Here is a 20,142-nt window from a genome sequence, read left to right as displayed (position 1 = left end):
ATTCATCCAAAGCACGGCTGTCACACAGATGCCACGTGACCGAGCCACACACACGGTTCCAGGCACCAGGGATCCAGGGATCCAGGGACAAGACCACACCTGGCCCCGATGTTATGTTCCAACAGAACAAGATAAAACTTCAAAGACTTGGTGCCCCCTTTGACAGCTCTCCTCCACTGCCAGAGGCAGCGGCCAGGGACACCGGCTCACGACCACCACCCAGGTGCGGGCTCTCCCTCCCCAGGTGAGGGGTGCCCCCTCCCCGCCCTCGCCTAGTGGTCACAGCTGGGGGCTCACAGCGCTCGCCCTGCCGCCTTCTCCAGCACCCTCCACCAGCCCCGGCCGCTGGGAGGTGTCCCGGGGCCACCACAGGGCAGGAGGCGGACCGGCCCACCGCCAGCTCGGTTTCTACCACTCTTTCCTCCTGGGGTGGGGTGGGGGGGGCGGGATCGCTGCACGACACGGGGCAGCTGATGGACACTCATGTGTGGCGGCCTTCGGGCCAGGCGTCCTGCACACCGTCTTCCTGACTAGCGGGGACGGGTTTGCGTTTTCACCACAGGCTGGTCCCTGGGAGGACCAGCCCCTCTGGTGAGATCACAGCTGGCAGGTCCCGTGCCCCGGGCCAGGGCGCTGCCAGGAGCACCGGGATGGACTGGCTATGCCTGCTGCGGTCACCGGGAGGGTGGAAGGAGGGAGGCAGGCACGGAAGAGACAGACCTGCCATCCCGTTCAGGACGCTCCAGGGGAGCGCCCGAGCATATGAGGACGGGAGGCGTCTATTCTGTGGGCGGTCAGAACACACATGCTGGAAACAGTTCCCAGGAGGTGCTGAGGGGTGTCCCATTGGCGACAGGGTGGCATCCATCCATCACGGACCCTGTCACCGGCACGCACAACCGGGCAGACATAACTGGACCGGAAGTCCCAGGCGAAGGACAGCAGCGCCTTCCGCTCAGACCTCGGCAGCCCAGACAGACCCACCTGGGACCCTCCAATGCCTCTGCCCTGCGGGCCTCCTGTCAGAAGCGCTGGAGGCTCCCAGCATCCCCCGGGGGCTCATGAAGAATGAATGCAGGTTCTCGGGCCCCACCCGGACCCCCCGAATCAGCAGCTCTGGGGTGGGGCCCGGCCGTGCGAGTTTTATACACCACCCGGTGCTGGCGATACCGGGCGTGGCCTGGAAAGCTTTGAAGAGCAGAGCCAAGGCGGCACCTGACAAGGTCCCCGCATCTCTGGGTGGCTGGCCTCAGGGTGACTGGGGGTCCCGGGCGATCCCCTGTACAGAGGTGGGGGCTGAGATCCGGCTGCAGACACGCCCCCACCCCCACAGCCCCCTTGGCTGTATGACCCAGAGACCGGGACCACGGGTCAGAATGCCACCCCCACCACATTTCCCAGGAAAGCCTGTGTGCCTGTCCCCTCCCTCCACAGCTGCCCCCCCCCCAGAGCTGACCCCCGCGCCCCCCGGGGAGGGTCCTGGGCACCCCGATGAGGACCCGGCCAGGGCCCAAGGAGGGAGCGGTGGCCCCTCTCTGTTCCTGCTGTCTCGGCCTGGCCGTCTCTTGGCTGTGACAATGACCAGGGTCCTCCTGGGTTTAGCCACGCTGCAGCCGCCGAGGCCACTTTCACGCTCCAGTGGAGGGCGGGCCTTGGGGCCTCTGGGACGCTGACCCAGCTTTCGTGTGGGCTGCGCTGTCCAAGCAGAGTTAGAAAAAAAGAGGGAACTGGCCTGTCAGTCCATTGAGACAATGCAGGAAGCAGGGCTTCCTCTTGCGCCTCGAAGGGAGGCTTCTTATCCCGGACCCTATTGCAGGGATAGAGGACGTGGTCACCCCTGCCTCCAGTGGGTGGCCCTGGACACCAAGAGGCCCACACAGCTCAGTCACAGTGCAAACGTGCAGACACACCCACTCCCCCCCCCCCCCGCCCCAAGAGGTCTTGGGGTCGGAGGGGAAGGGGAGGGGCTGGCATGGTCCGGGGGAGGGTGACAGTGCCGTGCACCAGCCCCACGCAGGCTGAGGGCACCGTGTATCACTGCATCCCGTCCCTCAACGGGGAACCCAGCCCAGAGAGGGGAAGCATCTTCTCCAGGCTGCTCAGCAGTGATGGGCCTGAGCCAGACCAGGGTCCATACGCTCCCTGAGCTAGCACCCGGGTTCTCAGACCTTCGCTGCAGGCAGGGTCCATTAGTCCCACTTCACAGACGAGGAAACCGAGGCTCAGAGGTTGAAACCAGCCCCAAGCGGAGCTCCTCAGGCGTGTGGACTCTGAGCTCTGCCCACAACACGGGCTCGACTCCTTCATGGGACCCAGAGCCCCATTTCTGTGGGATTTGTCAGAAAACCACCCCGTGTCCCATGTCCTCAGTCCCGAGGAAGTTCTCCTGGTCGCTAGACTTTAAAGTCATTTCTGCAGACTCTCCCGCGTCCTCACGCTACCTCACGGACCCTGGGCCGAGAACTAAGCCACAGGCCAGAGACGAGCTGCCGTGAGGGGACCCCGGGTCCTCGACGACGCTGTCCCCCAGCCCTGTAACTACCTCTCATCCGCGGAGGTCAACGAAATAAACCAAATACAAAAGGCGAAGGAATGAACGACAGACAGGAAGGCAGGAAATACAGCCAGATGCCAGCCAGAGTCTGGATGGCGCAGCAGACCGGGGCTCGTGACGCCTGCTTCCTCTTACGATCTGTGTTCCAATTTTTCTATATGAGCGACTGTCACATTATACTGGAAGAAATAACTATGAAACCTAATTTCATCTTAACCCCCCAGGGGAGTGGTCATAAATGCTGCTTCTGTTTCTTTCCAGGCCTGAACGTACCTGGGGGGAGGCGAGAGGGGGCGAACAGCCATCTTGGACCTCGGGGCTCAGGCAGGGACTCTGCTTTTCTCTTGGCTTCTTAGAAAGGATTTCGTTTCCCTCTAAAACCTGGGATGTTGGGAGCAGTACATATTCTGGCAATAAACGGCACCTACCAGTTTTGTTCGCACTGTTCAAAGCTCATTGAAAACCAGAACCACACACACTAAAACCTTAATTAGCAAAGTTGGGAAGTTTTCCTGCCCCCGGCCAGGAACACAGAATCATCCAGAAAGACGCTGGGGTCTGTCCTCCCAGAAGCCTCCTGCCCAGGCAGCCGGGGGCTCCATCCCTGAGCGCCTCGGGGTAAGACCCCCAGGTCCCACCCTGACCCAGGAAAGCACACACAGGACAGGAAGCTCTCAGGTACCTCAAATCAGGAATGGTTTCTTTAGAACCCAGGCACATGGCCTCCGGTGGGGGGGGGGGGGTCTTGGCTTTCAACAGGGCCACTTCCTCCCAGCTGCAAGTGGTCCCTGCCGTCCACGGCCTCGCCGCTCACGCACCTACATCTGCAGCTCCCAGGGAGCCAGGCCCTTGGCCCCTTCTCCAGCTCTGAAGCCCCCACCCTGCACCAACACCAAAGCCACCTTGAATTCCAACATGGCACCTGCCAACAGCCAACTCGAAACCGATGTTAAGTGCCCGCCAGCCCTGCGGAACCCCGAACTCAGTAAGGGCCGCGTCTCACAACAGCCTTTGCCCACAGCACCAAGTCTTACATGGACCCCTTTCCCGGCTCCCCCAGCCAGTCCCTGCAGTTAGGACTGTGTCCTGGGGCCTATGGACAGCCAAGACAGCTTCCTCCCTCCCCCATGTCCTTGCAGGGCTAGACCCGCAGCCTGGGGACCTCACACTTTTGTCTCCCCAGAACAGCCCACCTCCTTTATTCCTCAACACCTCTCCTTGAACACCAGCACTCAAAACAGATAAAGGAGACGCTGTCCTGTCGGATGGAAGGCCGCAGGGCCCAGAACCTCCTCAGATCATCCACTGCCTTGCGGCCCCCCCACCTCCCCGAGAACCTCCGAGGAGCCCCGAGTTCTTGTGCCCTCCCCGAGAACCGCCGAGGAACCCCGAGTTCCCGCGCACCGCCTCCCCGACAATCTCCGAGGAGCCCCGAGTTCCTGCGCCGAGAACCTCCGAGGAACCCCGAGTACCTCCGAGGAACCCCGAGTTCTTGTGCCCTCCCCGAGAACCGCCGAGGAACCCCGAGTTCCCGCGCACCCCCTCCCCGAGAACCTCCGAGGAGCCCCGAGTTCCTGCGCTGAGAACCTCCGAGGAACCCCGATTTCTTGTGCCCTCCCCGAGAACCTCAGAGAAGCCCCGAATTCTTGCGCAGACTCCCCACCCGAGAACCGCCGAGGAACCCCGAGTTCCCACGCACCGCCTCCCCGAGAACCTCCGAGGAGCCCCGAGTTCTCGCGCACAGCCTCCCCACCCGAGAACCGCCGAGGAACCCCGAGTTCCCGCGCACCGGCTCCCCGACAATCTCCGAGGAGCCCCGAGTTCCTGCGCCGAGAACCTCCGAGGAACCCCGAGTACCTCCGAGGAACCCCGATTTCTTGTGCCCTCCCCGAGAACCTCCGAGGAGCCCCGAGTTCTTGCGCACAGCCTCCCCACCCGAGAACCGCCGAGGAACCCCGAGTTCCCGCGCACCGCCTCCCCGAGAATCTCCGAGGAGCCCCGAGTTCCTGCGCCGAGAACCTCCGAGGAACCCCGAGTACCTCCGAGGAACCCCGAGTTCTTGTGCCCTCCCCGAGAACCGCCGAGGAACCCCGAGTTCCCGCGTACCCCCTCCCCGAGAACCTCCGAGGAGCCCCGAGTTCCTGCGCTGAGAACCTCCGAGGAACCCCGATTTCTTGTGCTCTCCCCGAGAACCTCAGAGGAGCTCCGAGTTCTTGCGCACAGTCTCCCCACCCGAGAACCGCCGAGGAACCCCGAGTTCCCACGCACCGCCTCCCCGAGAACCTCCGAGGAGCCCCGAGTTCCCGCGCACCGGCTCCCCGACAATCTCCGAGGAGCCCCGAGTACCTCCGAGGAACCCCGAGTTCTTGTGCCCTCCCCGAGAACCGCCGAGGAACCCCGAGTTCCCGCGCACCCCCTCCCCGACAATCTCCGAGGAGCCCCGAGTTCCTGCGCCGAGAACCTCCGAGGAACGCCGAGAACCTCCGAGAAACCCTGAGTACCTCCGAGGAACCCCGAGTTCTTGTGCCCTCCCCGAGAACCTCCGAGGAGCCCCGAGTTCCAGCGGGCACAGTCCAGAAACACCAGCGCCGCGCCCCGAGCCGCCCAGGCCCCGCCGCCCTGCACGCCCGCGCGCCTCCTACCTGGAGGCCGCGATCTCCGCCTTCTGCTTGGCGATGGTGGCGGCCCGCTCGGCGGCCTCCACGGCCCGGTCCACCTTCTCGCGGATCTTGCTGGCGCGCAGCGGGATGAGGTTCTTGCGCTTGCCGCTCACGAGGACGTTCTGCTTGTACTTGCCCTCCTCCTTGGTGCCGTCGGGGAACGTCATGCAGCCGTAGCCGTGCCGCCGGTTGCCGGCCCACTCGCCCTCGTACTTGAGCCCGTCCGAGCGCTGGCTCACCCCGAAGCCCGAGCGCTTGTCGCTCTTCCACTCGCCCACGTAGGTCTCGGTGGTGGTGGCGTCGATGTCGTCCTCGATGACCGCCAGCTCGGCCTCGCCCTCGCCCAGGCTGATGGTGGAGTGGATGTCGCTGGCGGTGGAGCTGACGGTGCTCATGCCGGCCTCGCTGCGGAACGAGCTCTGCTTGCTGCGCTGGCTGGCCAGGCTGCTCTTGGACTCGGACTTGCGCAGCTTCAAGCCGCTCAGCAGCGAGCGCCGGAACAGCCCCTTCTTCTTGCTCTTGAGGCTGTCGGAGTCGCTGTGCGCCACGAGCACGAAGCCCCCTCGGGACACGGCCGGGCTGCCGGCCGCCGCCGGGGATGCGTCGGGGTGCAGCGCGGCGCCGTTGGTGTGCTCGCTGCGCAGGGAGTTGATGGACGTCCTCAGGGGCGAGCGGATGACGGCCGCCATGCCGTAGGGGACGCTCTGCCGCACACCGTAGCCCTGGCGCATGCCGCCGGCCCACTGGCCCTGGTAGGTCCCTGCGGAGACAGCAGAGAGAGGGGTGAGCCCCCCGCAGGGCCACGGGGGGGGGGGGACACCGTGGGTTGCCTGGGACATCTTGGCACGGTTCGCACTGAGGCACACGGACCGCCGATGGCGGAGAACCCTTGAGCCCTGCTTCCTACAGCTGCACCTCGAGCTCTTACAAGTTGGGGAGGGACAAGGGGGGTGGCCGAGCCTCATACAGAGTCAGCTGTGAACTACAGAGCTCTCGCTGCACAGGGACAAAGGCCCAACCCTGAGAAGACAGGGAGAGGACGCAGCCAAGGAGAGGGAAGCACGTTAGCGAGTGACCCCAACAGTCGTGGGGTCCGGGAGTCCAGCTACAGGGACACAGGTCCAGGCCACAAACCCAGTACGAGCAGGTGGGGGCGGGGGGGGGGTAGGAAGGGTTTGGAAGAGAATTGGGAACATTAAGGTATTGCGATCCGCAGACCAGACGTCCCCAAAAGAATCAAAAGCAGAAGCTCCAAAGAAGCATTTGCACACCCACGTTCACAGCAGTGTAATTCAGACGGCCAGCAGGTGGGAACAACCTGAGGGTCCATCCGTGGATGGACAGATAACGTAGGGTCTATCCATACAGTGGAATATTACCCAGCCGTTCAACTCTGACACCCGCTACAGCAGGGATGAACCGTGACGACTCTACGCTCCGTGAAACGAGCCAGTCACAGAAGGACAATCTGACAAACTGCAATCACATTTACACGACGCTCTTCCAGTAGTCAAGTTCACAGACAGAAGAACGGCAGGTGCCAGGGGTGGGGGTGGGGGTGGAGGGAAGAACAGGAAGTTGTTCTGTTCAGTTTCTATTCGGGGTGACAGAGAAGTTTTGAAAGTAGACAGAGGTGACGGTGGCACAACATCGTCAATGTAACGTGACTGACCGCGTTTGGAGAGGGATCAAAATTGCAGATTTTATTATACATGTAATATCCTAACAGAACAGGATAAAAAGGAAAAACAAAGCAGTAAAACCAGGCTCGTGTTGCTCTACTTGTCGTGTGATGGGAACCTCTCTGACCCTCAGTCTCCTCATCGATAGAGGGGGGGATGAAAACCCTAGGGTTCCTAGAGTCACTGCCAGGCCTCAGCTAGGCACCATTGAGGGACTCCCCACCCCGGAAGGGCTTCTCAGTGAAAATGGGGGGGGGGGGCTGTTCCCCTTCCTCTCCCAACTCACTGTTACAGAAGCAACATACAGGTTTTATATGCCCCATAGTGTTTTCATAAAAATACTGGAAGAGCCAACATTTCAAAATCAAGGGGTTGCCACGTGAAAACTCAGTTCTGGTTTCTCCTAAAAAAAATGACAGGATCTGGCAACCCTGGATCTTGGTCCTCTAGACAGGGCATCCCTAAAGGACGTCAGCCATCGATATGCCACTACCCACCACGGTCACCCACAGCCCCGAAGTCAGAACAGGTCCTGACCCTCCAAGGGCTCATCTGAGACCTTATCTGCGCAGCCTGCCCTTACTTAATCCCCACCCCGCCGTCCAGATCCCACCCACTCCAGCCCAGCTGGAGCCCCCTCCCAACACCTAGGCTACCCCAGCCCACGGAGCCCACCACACAGGACGTCCGGCATTCCACAGGCGGACTCTGGAGAGTGCCTGGGTCCTTCCACGTTTGCAGGACACATCCGCCTGCTGAACCAGGTTGCCAGCTCCCCAGAGAGTAAGGGCCTTGTATTCTAGACCTGTTACTCTCATGACTCATGCCCGGGGGGGGGGGGGGGGGGGGGCGGGAAGAGATGTAGCCGGGACAAAGGACCAGGGAGACTTTTGCTCCAGCAGACAGCAGCCTGTCCATTTAAAAAGGGCCCCACAACACAGGTGCTTTCTAGAAGCAGGGCACGGTTCTTGGGAACGTAGCCTATGGGGCGGGCCGAGGGAGGGCAGCCTCAGCTGCACATGCACTAAAGCCCAATCCCATGGAACTCATCCCACCCAGCGGGGAGGGCTTCTGTACCCCCACCCGGGTCAGTCATCTGGTAACCGCAAAGCCGGGTGGGGGTGCACCCCGCTGGGGGAAGCAGCCCCGGGCCCACGGCCTTAACTCGGGGAAATATAGTGCAGCAAGGGCTCTCCCCTCCTCCCACCCCTGCCCCAACCAAGAGCTCTCCCTGCCTCCGGCTGGCTGCCTGTGCCAGGCAGTGGGTACCTTGTCCTCCAGAGGGTAGGATATGGGTTTTATCCACGTGCCCCATGGCGTCCACCGCACCCCTCCCAGAGTCAAGTCAACCTGGCTGTAAGCACGGGGCAGGACGGACAAAGGCAGTGGCTGACTCTGTGCCACCCAGCACGCCAGGGTGGCCCACACTGGGACAGAGCCCATGGCTTCCACCAACCCAAGGCCGTGAGGAGGACACCGGGAGCAGGCTCAGTGGTCCCGGCGGCTCCTTCCCTGAGGGTGGGGCAAGCAGGCCCTTGAAGGCCTTCTGTGCCCAGTCCAAGCTGCGAGTGTCCACACCCACATCCAAGGAAGGTTCCTTGGCCAGAGTGTGCAGTTTTGTTGGACCTGCGTTTTTTAACAGTATTTATTTTGAGGGAGACAGAGACAGCACAAGTAGGGAGAGGGGGGGAGGGGGGAGGGGAGGAGAGAATTCCAAGCAGGCTCTGCACGGTCAGCACAGAGCCCGACACGGGACTCAAATCCATGAACCACGAGATCATGACCTGAGCTGAAGTTGGATGCTCAGCTGACTGAGCCACCCAGGTGCCCCTGTATCTGCCTGTTTGCCCCCAGTGGGAACTCTTCTACAAGGCTGCAGTCGACATCGGCAAGAAACTGGATTTCACCATCAAGGAAACACTACAGCCCAGCTCTGCTAGGACCGGCCTGGGAGCACAGCCTCCTCCCTTCCCCACAAAGGGCTGACAGAATCAAGAGAACAGACCCAGGTCAGCTCAGCGACCAGAGAGGCCGTGGGGAGGCTCCCATCCCCCACCCCTGCCCTCCCCAGCCTCTCTGCCCAGAGTCCTTAGCCCTCTCCCTCCTTGCCGGGGCTGGCAGGGTGGGGGCAGGGGAGACAAAGGCTTCAAGCCCCGCCCAACATTTGAATCCAATCAGTGATTTGCAAAACCCTAAATCCAGTGTTTTGTCTTATACCCCAAGCAGCCTGTGTGTGAGAAGGCAGGAGCCAACATACCCAGTACAACGGGAAGACCAAGTGACCCTGACAGGTATTGTCCCTGCAGGATGCTGTGAGGGCCCCAGAGCAGGGGAAACTTCCCGTGTGCACCTCCACCCTGATCCTGGGCCACCGGTCACAGAAAGACTCAGGTGCAGATGGATAGCTGGGAGCATGCCTACTTCTCTCCAGGCAAGCTCAGTAAGGCAGAGCACCCTCGAGTGGACTCCGCCTTCACCCACCTCACCTGCCTATCCTGATGAAGATAATGGGCTGGCCCCTCCATCCCCATCACCTGGAACTTGGAATCAGGAGATCTGAGGGGACTGCAGGTGAGGAAGCAAACCTCCCCGATCCTTGCCTGGGAAGTGCCATCTAGAGACGGCAAGACTCGCAGGGAAGAGCCAACAGGACAAGGCTGTGGGACCTGGGACTGCCTTATACTTGAGCAGCATCAGCATCCCCCAAGGAGCAGGATAAAACCCCCTGAATGAGTCAGGTGGTGCAGCCTGAGCTTCTGCATTCCTAACAAGCTCCCAGGTGACCCTGCTGCTGCATCTGGAACCCCATGGAGGCTCCATACCTGGCTTGGCACGCCATCCAAATTCTGAAAGCCAGAGCCCAGGCAAGCCCCAACCCCCAGCTTCTGGCACCTTGGGCCGGGCGGACAGTCAGCTCTTGCTGAGTTCTATGTGGCTCCCTAGAGCTCCACACATTTCTCACAGGCTTTTATTTTCCCATTTGAAGCCCCTGCCCATCATCTGACACTCTTCCAAAGCACTTGTCACACAACCCAGAGGACCACCCTGGTGGAAAATGCAGACTCAGCCACAGGCCGGCCTCTAGGGCTGGACATCAGCGGAGATGCCCTCCTGAGCGCACCCTGAGAGCATGCCCTGGGCAGGGACAGATCTTCCTGGGGGCACACCCAGGGGACCAGCTGGGAGCCCCAGGGTCAATGGAAGGAGAGGAAGGAACAACATTTGCTGTGAAGTCAGGACTCATTGTGCCCATTTGACAGAAGACTGAGGCTTGGGAGCAAAAGAGTCATTCGATGTTACTGACAAGAGGGGGATTGGAACCCAGCTGGAGCTGATCTCAAAGCCTGCCTGCCCGCCTAGAGGGCCTCAGGCCTGCAGGTGGCTGAACCCCCCTCTCCTTAGCCCCACACCACACCTGCCTACCCAGGGGCCAGTGCCACAGCCCAGCTCCTATTCTCCCCTCCAGAAACCTCCCACTCCACCTGCACTGGCCCTCCTCCCAGAGGTCCACTACCCCCAGTGCGCACAGGGTGCAGCCCTTCCCCTCCCCATCGCAGGTGACTAGATCCCAGAATGTGGCCAACCGCCGACTCCCTCCGGGATGCTGGGCTGGGAGGAGAGAAAGCCCGAGTGATCGCTTCCTGCCCAGAGAAGGAAAGAGGGGCCAGAGAAGCAGCTAGAGTCTCCTCCCTCAGAGAGGGGGACACAGTTGATTCTCCAATGCTGGCTCCACCAGATCGCCCCTCGTTCGTCCCAGTGAGCCCAGGGGTCCCTGAAACACCCAGAACCCCTCTCCTTGGGGTCCGTGTGCCCCCGGACCCCTGCACCAATAGGCCCGGGGTGTCAGGCCTGGCATGAGAGCCCCGTGTTGAACAGGCATCTCCCTGGGAGGAACAGAAGGCATTCACAGAGCTCCAGGCCCCTTTTCCTCAGGTGCACAGGATGCCCTGTGTCCCCACATTCATGCCCGGGGGCGGGGGGGGGGGGTGCGTGGAGGCCCCTCCATCCCCAAACCCCATCTCACCAGCAGGGGACACACTGGGAAGTCAGGTTGTACCCCGAACTTTTGCTTCCTGCTTCACCCAGAAAGTGGGTTTCCCAGAGTTTCTGGAAACAATAGCAGAATGCACTGCACCCTGAGTGAAAACCACCACCCCAGCAATTCCACATGTCCACACGTCCACGTCTGGGCCCAACCCAGAATCTCCAAGGCAGGCAGGACTCGGAAATGAGTGCCGCCCCCATGTCGCTTTAGATGAAAGCCACCTGTTGTGCTCGTAGTGTGTGTGTGTGTAGAAAGCCACAATCCCAGGCCCTAACTGACCTACTGAATCAGGCTGGCCAGAGGAGACCACGTGATGTGCAGTGGTTAGGGCAACTCCTTTGATAGAGGAGGACCCAGGGGTGAAGAAACTCGTCCAAGGACACCCAGCTCATAAGCAACCGGGTCAGGGCAGCAGCATCACAGCACAGGCAGGCATACTAGGCTCTGGAACCTTCTTTCACAACACACCCTGGACCTCCTTCCATTTTAAAAATATTTCGAGACAGTGTGTATGTGACCAGGGGTGGGGGAGGGGGCAGAGAGAGAGATGGGGAGAGAAACCTAAGCAGGCTCCATGCTGTCAGCACAGAGCCCAACACAGGGCTTGATCTTACAAACCGGGCGATCGTGACCCGAGCTGAAATCAAAAGTCGGATGCTTAACGGACTGAGCCACCAGGTGCCCCTCTTTCCACCTTTTCTACATTAGTGAGGACAGCCAGCCCAAAACCCGAACATTCCACAACATAGAAGTTACAAGCCAAGCTTCTGTGGGTACTTAGGTCATTCCTCATTTTTGATAGCTTATCTTTGTACACAAGTTATAGCCTCAGGATAGATTCCTAGAATGCATTTGCTCAAAGGGAAGTTTCTTTTTACTTAGGGCTTTTGATAAATTGCCCATGGAGAAGTCCACATAAGAGTGACCATCTCCCTCCATCGTCACCAACGCCAGGAAGTATTTTTTTAATGAGTTGTTTTATTGCTGAGTTTTTTTAAATATTAGAGAAAGAGTGTGTGCGTGCAAGCCAGGGAGGGGCAGAGAGAGAGAGAGAGAGAGAGAGAGAGAGAGAGAGAGAGAGAGAAGGAGGGAGCCCAAGCAGGCTCCACACTATCAGTGTAGAGCACAACGTGGGGCTCGAACTCACGAACGTGAGATCATGACCTGAGCCGAAGTTGGATGCGTAGCCGACGGAGCCACTTAGGCGCCCCAGGATGTATTTTTAAAAATCAGTTTTAGCTGGGCTCTGACGAGCTACAGCTACTGACTAGCACGTGTTCTGGATTCCGGGGAAACGACTCATCCCACATGGTGAGGTCCTACCCACCCCTCTCCCACCCTCCCCAGGACCTTAGAAGGTAACCGTATTGGGAGACCTGGCGTTCGCAGAGAGGATTAAGGTAAAACGGGGTGAGGCGACGGACCCACAAAAAGATCCTCAGCATCACGGGTCATCCGAGAAACGCAGGTCAAACCCACGGCGAGACCTCGCCTCACGCCACTAGGACGGCCACGATCAACCCCATAAGAAACGGCGTGGGGACCGCGCACCGTCGGTGGGAATGTGAAACGGAGCGGCCGCCGTGGAGCAAAGCACCACCGCCCCGCCTCCAGACCCGTTGGAACGGACGGCAGGGTCTCCAGGATCTTCACGCAGCGTGCTCACGGCAGCGCTACTCACAGCGGCCAAGACGTGGAGGCAACCCAAGGGTCCACGGACAGATCAAGAAAAGGTGGTCTGTCCACACAATGGAACATTTTTCAACCTTAAGAGGAGGGAACCCCGACACCAGCTAGGGCACAGATGAGCCCTCGGGACACTGTGCTAATAGCCGGCTACAGAAAGATAATTACCGTACGATTCCACTTACGGGAGATACTTCGGGTAGTTAAAATTCAAGACCGAAAGTAGGACGGCAGGTGCCAGGGCCTGGAGGGGAGTGGTTAATGCGTGCGGGGGCTCATTTTTACAAGACCAGCTTTCTGGAGGGGGGCGCTGGGAACAGCTGTGCACAGCACTCAGGATGTTTGACACGAGTGAACTGTGCACTTAAAAATGGTCGAGGGGTGCCTGGGTGGCGCAGTCGGTTAAGCGTCCGACTTCAGCCAGGTCACGATCTCGCGGTCCGTGAGTTCGAGCCCCGCGTCAGGCTCTGGGCTGATGGCTCCGAGCCTGGAGCCTGTTTCCGATTCTGTGTCTCCCTCTCTCTCTGCCCCTCCCCCGTTCATGCTCTGTCTCTCTCTGTCCCAAAAATAAACGTTGGAAAAAAAAATGGTCGAGATGGTAAATTTTGGGGGTTTTATCACGATGAAAAACACGCAGCTGTTCATCTGGGCCCTAACATGATAGGACCGATGTTCCTGTAAGAAGTGGGGGGCTCGTGGAGGGCTCAGTTATGCGCCAGGGGGGCACCTGGTGGCTCAGTCGGTTAAGTATCCGACTTCGGCTCAGGTCATGATCTCCCAGTTTGTGAGTTTGAGCCCCACATCGGGCTCTGTGCTGACAGCTTGGAGCCTGGAGCCTGCTTGGGATTCTGTGTCTCTCTCTCTCTCTCTCTCTCTCTCTCTGCCCCTCCCCTGCTCACGCTGTCTCTCTTGCTCGCTCTCAGAAATAACAAACAAACAAACAAACAAAAAACCAGGGAAGTGAAACCAGGGGCGTGTGCGGAGGATAACACCCAGATGAAGAGGCAGGAAGGGGGGCCACCTGCAAGCCCAGGAAAGCAGCCACAGAAGAACCCAGCCCTGGCACTTTGACCTTGCACCTCCAGCCTCAGAACTGGGACAGAATAAAGGTCTAGTGGTTAAGCCTCCCAGTGTGTGACATTTGGTTACAGTGGCCCCGCAAGCCAATAGAACATTCTCAGTCTCTAACCAGGTGACAGAACTGTAGAAGTTAGGAGGATAAACCAAGAGAAAGGATAAAAACCAGATTGCTGAGAACATATAAACACTCGTGGGGCAGGACACAAAAGTTCCTGGAGAAACAGAACCAGAAGATCACAGCCGGGGGACACCGGGCAGAGAGAAGCCGGGGGCTAAGTGTGGGACCAGACACAGGACATCTAGGAGGAAGACCACGTTCTGAGCAGAGACCCTGCCCCCGTTCCCGGCCGATCCAGGCACGGGCAGGTACACGGACACATGCAGGCAGGGGCGGAGAAGTCCTCTGAAGAGGTCGAGTCCGGCCAGTCTGCTTCTTGGGACCTTTAATAAACGAACAGCCAAGGGTCATCAGACATTTGGAAGAAGCTGCCAGGAGGAAAAGGAACCCAAACATACAAATAAGTGACACGGAAGGGGGAAACTAGAGAGAATCATGGAAAATGCAGGGTACAGCAGGCATCAGGGAGGCCAGAAAGTAAAGCCATGAAGAGAAAACACCGTATCCATAAAGTGCAAACACAACACACACAGACACACACAGACACACACACACACACACAGAAAAGTCAGATTACACAAGCAAGCTCCAGGAAATTAAAAGTGCGATGGCCAAAATAAGAATTTTAGAAGAGAGTTGGAAGACAAAGTCAAGAAAATCAGAAACTGGAAAAGAAGAGGCAGGCAAAGTAGTGGGAAATAGAAGAAAATGTGAGTTGTGTAGGCTAAGCCCGCGTCTATACGTTAGGAGTTCCAGAAAAGCAACGGAGGAAAGTTACCAAAGACACAGGATAGGAAGGCGACTGGGACTGAAGGGTCCAGGCTGAAGGGGCTCAGGACACCCCCCCCCCCAACACACACCCTAGAGTGAAGACCCCAAACACTTGGAGGGGGGCACGACCCCACATGAAGGGCTGAGAATCAGAACGGGAAGAGCCTTCTCAACAACAGTGAAACCCAGCAGTCAGGGAAAGTCACCCCCCCTCCGCCCCCAAACCCTGGACTTCAGTCTAGAATCCTGTAAACGACCAATTCCTCAGCATAGCCCCAAAAACCAGCTTTCAGGCAGCCTTCCTTAGGAAGATACTACAGGATGTATGCCACCAAAACAAGGGAGTAAACCAAGAAAAAGCAAGACCCAGCCAACAAGAAGGGCAAAGGGGACTTTCCAGGAAGCAGAGGGAAGTAGGGAACATCTACAGGACTTGTAAAAACCAGAGGAAAAGCTATAAAACGTAGATCACGTAGAACGTGTGGCTGCATATAGGTGTAGACCGGTAGGGAATCTGGAGGCTTCGTTCATGTGAACAGCTGCACGGAGAGGTATTCTCTGGACCCTTTGGAAGGCAGGGAAAGAACAAGTGATCTAAGAACTACGCGGCCGCAGAGAGGTGGCAATTAGACCGTTGCCCTGTGAGGACAGACGCGGGAGGAGCACAGGGACTCCGAACGCACCGACTAGCTCCACAAACGTCAGTCTTGTAATGAGAAAGAACCCAGAACATGGGGTTAACGAATATGGGACCTGACGTCGGAAAGCTTAAGAAGGGGAATGGGGTCCCGAAGACTGAAGATTCCTCATCAACCACAGCAACAAGTCCACACAGGACGGCTGTGAGCGTGAAGAAAACAGGAAGCACAGTTAGCTCAAATTTGTGGGCAGGTGGGAAAGGGGGGGGTGGTTCAGTGGACTTTGGTTGCAAGCAAGTTTTTTTAATGTTCATTTGTTTGAGGGGGGAGGGGCACAGAGAGAGAGGCACAGAATCCGAAGCAGGCTCCAGGCTCCAACCTGTCAGCACAGGGCCCGACGCAGGGTTGGAACCCTCACACCGGGAGATCACGACAAGAGCCCAAGTCAGACGCTCAACCGACAGAGCCACCCAGGCACCCCTGCTCGAAGCAGGATTTTGTTTGGGGCACGAATGGATACCTTACTATGGGCACAGATGATCTTGATAAAGATCATGAGCCGGGGAGGGGCAGAGAGGGAGAGCGAGAGGATCCCAAGCAGGCTCCACGCTGGCAGCACAGAGCCCAGCATGGGGCTGGATCTCATGAACTGGGAGATCATGACCTGAGCTGAAATCAAGAGACGCTTAATGAATGGAGACACCGAGGCGCCCTAATGGTGAAACATTTTGGAGGGGGAAGAGAGGAGAGGAACTTCCGTAAGAAGATTCTTCAACAGTCCAGGCACACACCCTGCTCGGGCTGCCTAGGCTCAGGGAGGCTTCGGGGCCTATGGAGGTGCCGACGCGAAGCCCCGCTCCCCACGGAAGATGTCAGCCTGGTGAGCGCCCAGACCGCACTTAGAAGGCTGGTAAGGAAAGCCGGCAAGAGGCCACAAAGCCCCAGGCCAGCGGGCTCCTTGGAATGGAGGGGAGACGCTTCCCTGAGGAGTCAGACACAGCGTGCAGAGTGGAGGCCGGAAGCCGAGCCGGGAGGCCCCAGCAGCCCGTGCAGGACACCAGGCAGGAAGTGCCCAGAGGAGAGCGGCAGGCAGTTCCCGCCCCGGAGAGACCAACCCAGGCGCGGGCGGTGCTTCTGGCCTCGTGTTGGGGGGAGGGGGGGACAGGAGGAGCCATCCAGGCGTGCCCCCTCCACGGCCCTGGGGGTGCCCCTCTGCTCCCCACACCCGTTCATCCTGGGAAGGGCTTGTAAACTTAACCGTTTATAGAACCACTTACAGAAAAAGCAGGAAGTACACAGATTTCCCATATGACCCCCTCACGGCGCCCTTCACACCATCTTGTCACCTCGCAATGCATTTGTTCCGATCACTGGGCCCACAGTGACGCACGTAGAATCCATAGCTCACAGCGGGGGTCCCTCTCGCTGCTGGCCAGATGTACGTGTATCCACCATCACGGCACCCTACAGAGTCGTCACACGGCCCTGGAATCCTGCGTTCCGCCTAGTCCCCTCTCCCCCCAACGCTGGGCAGCACGGACCCTCTCCCCGTCGCCAGAGCATCACCCTTCCAGGGGGCCAGCTGGGGTCGTGCACGATGAAGCCCTTCCGGGCCTGCCTCTTGCATGCAGCCCCCAGCCCGTGAGGCGTCCGGCTGTCCGGTGGCTGCGGGCCGCCGTGCTGTCACCCACCCCCTGGTGAAGGGCAGTGTCGTTGCTTCCGAGTTTCAGCAGTTACGAGTAACGGGAAAGCACTTTCTCACAGAAGGAAACAAACCTAATCTCCGAATAAGGGATATGCTTTTAAGGTCCAGGGTCTATCACGTTCAAGAAGACTTCCCCGGATCCGTTGCCTTCTCAGTTCAGGGGCGTCTGGATAACCCTGCTGGGGAGCCCGGCAGTCCAGAGCCTCGACCACGGCATCTGAAGGGCAGTGGAGTACGCACGATAGATTCTGGGCTTCACAAGGGCCCGTGGGGGTTGGGAGAGACGGACGCTTTTCCACGGCCACACAGCAGGAAGAAGGGAGAGATCCGAGTCTCCCTACTCGGCTGTCCTCAGAGCTGGAAGGAACCTCCATCCCCCCGTGGTCCCCGTCACGGGGGACGTCCACGCTCCCGGAGGTCAGCAGGGCAAACGTTAAGTATTAGCTGGTTTGTAGACCCCAGCCAGATGGCCCCACGTGGTTCCTTCCGAGCCACACTCCCTGGGGACACTGACTCTGCTCTCACCATCCTGACCTCGCGGAGAGGGCAGAGGCACCTTAGGTGCACTGTGCGTCAGGTCCACCCCACGCCCAGGGCTTCTTCCATCGGGTGCCCAGACTCCTGACGTTAAGGAGCTGAGCTAGGGCCCCGACCAGGTGTGCCCGATACCCGGGCCCACGTTCTGGGCAACGGTCTATCCTACTCCCCGAGAGAGAAGGGTGAGGTCAGCAACAGGGAATGCAGGCTCCGGCTCCAACCACCCACCGGCTCCCCGCCAAGGCCGGGTGCTTCTCAAGCCCACAGTGTGCACAGCCGCTCCTACAGGATGGCGCAGAGGCAGGTGGCAAGGGAATGCACCCCGAGGGAAGCCCCCCAACATGGTAGCGGTACCCCCATCACACGAAAGAAGGCCGGCTGTTTCCTCTGACGCCCTGATGTCCAGCACGGCCCCTCCCTGGGGAACGGTTCAGACACACAGGCTGACAAACCTGGGCATCTCGCCCACCAGCCTCCAGCCCCACATCCTGCCGGGCCTCAGTGAGCAGGGACGCCCCTGCTCCCCAACCCCGATTCCTCCACCCCCGGCTGCCCCGCGCATTCCCCTCTGGGCACGAACAAGGGAGGCTGGCCGGAACCGGATGCAGCAGGGAGAAAGAACTACTCTGAATCCCACCATCTGGGGAGCACCTTGCCTGGACCCGTACTCCCCTCCCTGCTCACCCAGAGAGGCGGCAGCTGCCAGAGGCCCACAAGGTTAGCCCGAGGTCAGGAGTTCACGGAAACGCTTGGGTGGGAGCCTGCGGGCGTGGGCAAAAAGGGAGGGATGAGCCCCTCTCAGGAAAGGGCTCATCGCCAGAGTGGTCAGAAACCAGGCAGGTCTGAGTGTGGCCCCATGAGCCCAGGGAGATCTCCGGCCTCTGAGCCTCACTGGTCCGCATCTGTGAAACAGGCACGAGAACAGCACCCTACGTGGTCATCATGGGGAATATACTGGTTAGTACTTCAAGACGGGGAGGGCACGGAGCAGTCACGCCGTTCGTGTAAAATCCGTCAGAAGGCCTTGGTGGTTTGAGAGGCGACCAAGCACAGAGGCAGCGCTGGAGAGCTCTACCTCGATAGTGGCTACTGTTTTGCCAACCCACAGTTCTCCCGGGAACTCAGGGAGATCCAGATTCCCAGGCCCCTAGAGCCCCTGAGGCAGAGACCCTGGAACGTGCCACAGCCCCCAGGTGACTGATGCCGCTAAAAATCGAGAACCCACGTTTTTCTATTAGAATCATCTGGAGAACTCTGAGGAGTTCTCACAGACACCCAGCCTACCCAGAGGCACAGATTCGGTGGGTGTGGGGGAGGCCTGGGCAGGAAAGCATTTTAAAAACCTTTTGAACGACTATTTTAGGGCTCTCAATGTCTCCTTTTTCACGTTATGTTGTTGGAGAACCAACGATCTCGGTGCTGAAAAGTCACTTACTGGTTAAGCTTCCATCGAACTTCAGACAGCAGCCTCCACGGCACACTTCCCCAGAAGATCTCCACCCTCCCATGGATCACTTCACAGGATCAGGACATCATACACACGCCAGAAGTACAGCAGGGCCATTGCTAAGGGCCCACGTGAAGACAAGACTTGCGACAGGGCTTGAACCCTCACCCCAGGCAGACACGCACCCTCAGCCAGAAACAAGAGCTGTAACCCCCAGAGAGCACCTCTAAGCCCCAGGGAGACTTCCACAGGCCTTAGCTTCCAGAGTTCTGGGCTAGAGAACCTGAAGCAGGGGGAGGACCAAAGCCTCTGTGTGGGGCTACCCGTTCCAAGGGCCGAACAGAGGTGAGGGAGAAGTGGGGGCAGGACTACCACCGAACCCCCTGGGGACAAGTCTAGCTCCACTACCAACCATAAGCCTGGGGAAATTACTTACCTTCCGTTTGCACGTCTGTAAGATGGTGACAGGAATACCTAACCCAGTGGGACTTCAGCAAGAACAGGGACCGAACACGAAAACCGAAGACGATCCAAGAGAAGAGTGAAGAGTGAAGAAAGAGCCCGGGGTGTTTGTATCCTGTGGAAGCCCCCGCCTGCCTGCTAGAGCCCCAGGGAGGGCCCCACCTGCCTGTTATAAACCCACGGAGGCCCCCACCTGCCTGCTAGAGCCCCAGGGAGGACCCCATGTGCCTGTTACAGCTCCACGGAAGCCCTCACCTGACTGCCATAGCCCCAGGGAGGACCCCACCTGCCCGCTATAAACCCATGGAGGCCCTACGTGCCTGTCACAGCCCCACGGAGGTCCCACGTGCCTGTTATAGCCCCACAGAGGCCCCCACCTGACTGCCATAGCCCCAGGGAGGACCCCACCTGCCCGCTATAACCCCACAGGCCCCACGTGCCTGTTACAGCCCCACAGAGGCCCCACGTGCCTGTTATAACCCCATGGAGGCTCCCACCTGCCTGCTATAGCCCCACAGAGGTCCCACGTGCCCGTTACAGTCCCATGGAGACCCCCACGGAAGCCCCCACCTGCCGGCTATAGCCCCATGGAGGCCCTACATGCCTGTTACAGCCCCATGGAGGCCCCATGGAGGCCCCCACCTGCCTGTTACAGTCCTACAGAGGCCCTATGTGCCTGTTACACCCCCACGGAGGCCCCACGTGCCTGCTACAGCCCACAGAGGCCCCCACGTGCCAGCTATAGCCCCATGGAGAC

The 20,142-nt window shown here is 59.3% G+C and overlaps 1 protein-coding gene across 2 annotated transcripts in view; it reads right to left on the bottom strand.

Annotated features, from left to right (window-relative positions):
- The window catches only part of JPH3 (junctophilin 3), a 77,184-nt gene that overhangs the window by 38,600 nt on the left and 18,442 nt on the right, over positions 1 to 20,142 (bottom strand). For both annotated transcript variants that reach the window (XM_043599841.1, XM_043599842.1), the window contains exon 2: positions 5,197 to 5,974. In XM_043599841.1, coding sequence (XP_043455776.1) covers positions 5,197 to 5,974 — 778 coding nt within the window. The remainder of the gene's footprint in view (positions 1 to 5,196; positions 5,975 to 20,142) is intronic.

The sequence above is a fragment of the Prionailurus bengalensis genome, chromosome E2 (assembly GCF_016509475.1).
Source record: "Prionailurus bengalensis isolate Pbe53 chromosome E2, Fcat_Pben_1.1_paternal_pri, whole genome shotgun sequence".
NCBI lineage: Eukaryota > Metazoa > Chordata > Mammalia > Carnivora > Felidae > Prionailurus > Prionailurus bengalensis.
Note: the sequence above shows the minus strand (reverse complement) of the source record. Positions and strands in the feature narration are given on the sequence as shown.